The following is a 5,714-nucleotide window of genomic DNA, read 5'->3' on the forward strand; positions in this document are numbered from 1 at the left end:
ATTTGTATGAATTAAATACTGACTAAAATTGCTAAAAACAACTTATTACTAAGAGTTTCTATATGCAAAACTACACTCACAGTTTGAAACTTTTATGTATCTATTTGTTTTATTATTATTTACATTCCACCAAAATCTCGTTTAAAAGAAAACCACTATGTTTAAAAGTTACTGTTTCCATTAAGCAAAACAACCAAGATTCTAAGAAGCCTTTGTTTTAATGTATTAAGATGGAAATAAAAAAATTGAAATTTAATATTATGTTTGTTGATTTAGAAGTTGGTACTAAAATTTTAATTTCTATTTTTAAAATTTTAGTATTTTAGTACCTCTAAAAAATGAAAATATATGAGACTAAAATTTTTTGAGATCAAAACTTAAACTTTAATAACATTTTATACTTAAAATACCCCTATTTCAATTAATTAATCCAACTTTACCTTTTATATAAATTAAATTAAAATTTCATTCTTATCTGACCTGAGAAAAACTTTTTCAGAGCGAGTAAATGACCACGTTGCTTCAAAACATTTAAGTGTGTGTTTGAATTCATGTTGGACAAACTGGAGTTTGAATGAAAGTGATTTTGTAGAATTGATTTTGGGTAAGTTATATTTTTATTATTATTTATAATTAATTTTTTATTTAATTTATCATTTCTAATAGGAACAATAATACATATTATAAAAAATTAAAATAGTAAATAGTACACAAAAATTAGAATAATTGTTTTAATATTCTCAGTATTTATTTAAAAAAAATTATGAAAAAACCAATAATAACTAGCAACAACCTAAACATGCGTTGAGTAAACGCAGAAGCTATAATTTTTTGCTTCCAATGAACGAGTGTTCAGAGCATTAAAACGCACTTTTATCCTTTCTAACGTGTTTCACAAACATACCCTAACTAATGTTCCGTTCTAGTGTTTAATTGGCGAACCACAACAAACTAATTTCATTCTTAACAGTTCTGAAAAATGAAGAATCCAAATCAAATGGCTCCTTGAGAGCGATATAGTGAAAGATGTCAAACAATGTATTAGTTAAAAATTTTGCCTGAGAAGAATTACGATGTGTATAGAAGATAGTTGTAAAACAAAATTTTGAAAAGATACATGGGTGGGAGAAATGTGCTTGAAAGTAAAATTTTCGCAATCTCTTCAAATAAAGTCGACGTAATAGCAAATTGTGATTTTTGAGATGGTTTATCCTGAAGTTGGAATTTTCAATGGCAGAAAATCCTTTGGACTGGGAACATAAATTTTGTGAGGAATTACATTATCTTTTACAGAATATTTAGGATGAAGCAGTTTGGTCTTTTGCTGAGGATAGTAGCTTCTCAATCTCTAATTGCTTTTTGGTCCTCTTTGCCAAACTTGGGAACGGATTGGAATAACTTCTTTCAACATATCTTCTTTAAAAATACTTTCTCTTACTTCTTGTACTTCCTCTTCAACAACTTGTTGTACTTCTTTCTCAACTTTCACATCTTTTACCTCAATAATATCTTCATCTAGAGTAGTCTCCTTTACACTTGACTCCTTGTGACTTCCTTCTTATAGTGTGGTGCCGGACCTTGTTTCTGATCAATGTGGCAAATGAAAAAAATCTGGAGCTGTCTGAATCGAAACTTATTTTTGATAATATTTGAAGGGGAACAGTACCTCCAAGGGTTGAAATCATTACTTGGACAGCAATATTTGAAAGATTGAATACAAAAAAAATATTAACTAGACTGAATATTATAAGTCAAAATGAAGCGAAATGCATATTTTGTGGGCTGGAGGGTGAAAATCATCTCTTTATATACTGGACTGGCTATGGAGTGTGAGAATCATCTCTTTGTATACTGTAGCTTTGTGGAATTGATGTGGGCAAAGGCAATGCATCTTAAAAATATTTGTTGGGTGAAACAGAAATGGCTTAAAGACTTCTTTGACTCTTGATGCAACTAAAAAGTAGTGAATTATCTAAGAAAACAGTGGATCAATCTATGATTCGCTATTATTTGGTCTACATGAAAGGCAAAAAATAAAAAAATTTTGAAAATAAAAAAGTCAAGAGTGGAGAAATTTGGGATGAAATTATGTTTCATTAATCAGAATGGATAAAGATCAACATAGAAGGGGCTCAATGAAAAGTCAGTGTGAAAGGAAGCTGTTTGAGAGAAGACTTGCTACTAATCAAAATAATGGCAACAAGTTATGGTGGTTCTGTGTGTAATTCATATGTGAAAAATAGATTACGGCCTATGATGCACGGACACTGACACGGACACGGGACACGTCAACACGCGAATTTTAAAATCTTACATGACACGGGGATACACATATATATAAAATATAAAGTATTTTTTAGATAAATTGTAATGATATTTTGATATTTTATTAATATTAAAATATAAATTAAAAATTTTAATTATTTTTAATGTCTTATTTTAATTATATCAAGTATTTAAAATATTTTTTGTTTTAATAAATAATAATATGTACTATATCTAAATATATTTTAAGAATATATGTTAAGAATAAGACTGGACACGCGGACACGTGATTGTATTTAGGTGTGTCCAGGCGTGTCCGGAGAAGAATTTTTTATTTTGTATTAAGATACGGTTGCCGGTTGGACACAGCAGACATGCGTGTCGGACGAGTGTCGGTGAGTGTCGTGTCCGAAATGTGTCCGACACGCGGACACGATAACTCAACGAAGTGTCCGTGCTTCATAGATTACAGCAGTAGGAGGTTATCTCCTCAATTCAAATCATTTTCCTTTGGTGTTCTTATGTGAGTTCTTGAGTGACGAAAATAATATTGCAGTCGGGGTAGAAGGAGTAGAAAATGTTATCCAATTTATTCTTGAAGAAGTAATAACTTCAATGAAGGAGCTTGTCATTGTCACCATTAGTCAAATTTTGGTACACTAATCAATAAATAAAAACATCAAGAATTGACATCTCAACTTTGAACGAAATAGATTGATGAACCTGATAAAAAGTCTTGGATCATTGAATATTAAACACCGAGTATTAAGAGACTTTAGCCACCTGAATAAGTGGAGAAGCATTGCAAGACCATCGGAAACTAAGAGGATAATATGGTATAATAATTTTTAATTTTATCAAAGAAAGGTTGTATACATGGATGAAATTGAAGGAATGTAAACTAGGATTGTTATTTTCTAATATAAAATGAGATGTTTAACTACTTTTAATTTGGAACCATAGTCTGGAATTAGATACACTATTCGACAGAAGTGTATAAATTAGTAGTTTATATATATGAGTACAGGGTGTTAAGAAGAGATAATGCATTTGATGTGAATAACCTCAATTATTATGAGTGTTAATTTCTACAGGAAGGTGAAGTATAAATATTTGGTTTGGCACTTATCATTGAAAGTCTATAAACTTTTTAGAAGGTAAAAATGTAGTTATGTTGGTGTCTTAAAAGTGAATACTTAGTTGTTAGTTCTTTGAGTGTTTTTATAATCTTTTAGGCCTTATTTTGCTGTTGATACAGGGTTTTTTGTGTTTGTCTTTGGTTTGATTGATTTTGATTGATTATTTATTTTTTATGGTAATGTCAAAGAGAATTTCAATTAATTAAGGATCAGTCTTTCTATATTTTTCCCTTTCTTGAGTTGAAGTTGTAACTCAATAATAAAAAAAAAATTAATAGTCTTAATAATAAAAGTTTTTAATAAATAAATTTAAAAAAGAAAAGATGACAAACCATCAAATCATTGTAAAACAATTTTGTTACATATATGTCATGTTAAGTTTTAAAACTCCACAAAGTATCACGATTTATCGCTTCATTTAGATTTTAGCATAACATTATTTGTTCATAAAATCCAACACCATATAGCTGGAAGAAAACAGAAGTTATAACAACAGCCATATTTTTTAAGTGAAAAATACTATTTGTACACTAAAATTAGTTAGTAAAATTAGTCATTAATATATTTGTATATAAATATATGTGTGATTTAATTTATTTTTAATATATATTTATATTTTAATATGTATTTTATACTAGTGACTAAGTTTAGTAGTTAATTTTAATATACACGTAGCATAAACCTTTGCAAGTTATATGAGCAAATATTAAAATCTAAGCTCCTATAATCACATAAACCATGATACCTTATAACAATTTATGAACAAATCCATTTTAGGATTATCTGGTTATTCCACCTTTTTCACTTTATTAATTTCCTTAAAAAACCTAAAATAATAACTATATATTGTAACCTCGTTTGCAACAAAAAACCACGAGTTTGAATAATCACCTCGTAACCTTTTGATTTGTTTTCCAAATCCGCCACATATGCATTATTCTTCTCCCTTGTTTTTTGGGCAGAATTTCGATTTGCCATGATTCTGCGCACAACAAGTAAAATAAGGAGTAAAATAATAAATAAATTTCTAAAAAATTATATTTTAAATAAATTAATTTAAAAAAAAACATTAATAAGGTCCTTCAAGATATATTTAAAATGATAAAAATTTAGGTGCAGTCAACTTCACGTGAAGTTAATATATAATTGAAAGCCGTTAAATAAAAATTTAGTCAAATCATTAAAATTATTTAACGACTTTCAGATATAAATTTCACGTAAAGTTGATTATACCTAAATTTTCCCCATTTAGATTACTACAAATATACAAACCTCTTGAGCCTCTTTGGATCCATTTCTAGGTTGGTGTTGCTACTAGAACCAAGTTGGACTTCATTAGTGTGGTTGTCTTGGTCACAATCAATAATAATGCTGTCATGAGAGGGGTTTTTCCAAGGCTTAAATGACGAACCAAAACATAGAGGCGTTTTAGCTGAATTCCTTAGCGGTAAAGGTTTGATTAGAGTAGGTTTCTTAGGCCATGATTGTTCTTCTAACCTCTCATCATCGCTTCCTATGTTTCTCTTTCCATTACGGTCTATCGTCATTCCTCAATTCTCTTCTTGATTTTGTTTCTACAAAACAAAGAAATTAACATTGTCAAAGAGGCCGGTATTAGCATCATATCATAGATAGATTTTTTCATAATTTTTCATATAAAAATTTCTTAGAAATTGAATCGTTTTCTTACAAGAGAAAGTAGTGATTTGAATTGCACTAACTAAGAGTAATTAATCTCTCTCTCTCTCACATATATTGCTTTAACTTAATTGGTAATTGGGCTAACCGCTTTATTAATACAAAGCAGTACAATGTATCTATCAAAATATAATTATTGCAAGAAGATTTTTTACCTTTTATATCGCGTGAAATATGTATTTCAATTTGAAAGTAATAAAATCTCTTAATTATACGTGCATTAATGCAAAAGTGTCATTGAATTATATTGGGCGTTGAATTCTTTTTTGTTATTTAATTTAGAAAAAGTATAGTTAGACAATGAAAATATTAAATAATGTAAATAATGGATATATATCAATTTATTAGGTGTGTGGATGGTTATCCTAATATTAAGATTTAGGTGGATAATTTGAGGATGTAATGTATTTTTATTTTATTTGGCCAATTTTAAAACTTATTATTCATATTGTTCACAAAAACCATTGTTTACTTAACAAAATCCTTTAATTTATTTACCAGTTTAGCTAATTCAAAGATACATGTATAAGTAATTATTAGTATAAATTTTATTTCACAAATATCTTAAAAACTTAGATTTTATATATTTTTCATAAAAAAAATTAATTGATA

General features: G+C 28.2%; 1 protein-coding gene across 1 annotated transcript in view; it reads right to left on the reverse strand.

Annotated features, from left to right (window-relative positions):
- LOC110264525 (probable transcription factor PosF21) overlaps nt 1-5,160 on the reverse strand; it is a 22,938-nt gene extending 17,778 nt beyond the window's left edge. The window contains exons 1-3 of the mRNA XM_021106683.1: nt 5,095-5,160; nt 4,677-4,978; nt 4,296-4,386 (exon numbers count right to left, since the gene is read on the reverse strand). Coding sequence (XP_020962342.1) covers nt 4,296-4,386; nt 4,677-4,951 — 366 coding nt within the window. The 5' untranslated portion in view covers nt 4,952-4,978; nt 5,095-5,160. The remainder of the gene's footprint in view (nt 1-4,295; nt 4,387-4,676; nt 4,979-5,094) is intronic.

This window comes from Arachis ipaensis, chromosome B07 (genome assembly GCF_000816755.2).
Source record: "Arachis ipaensis cultivar K30076 chromosome B07, Araip1.1, whole genome shotgun sequence".
Lineage (NCBI taxonomy): Eukaryota > Viridiplantae > Streptophyta > Magnoliopsida > Fabales > Fabaceae > Arachis > Arachis ipaensis.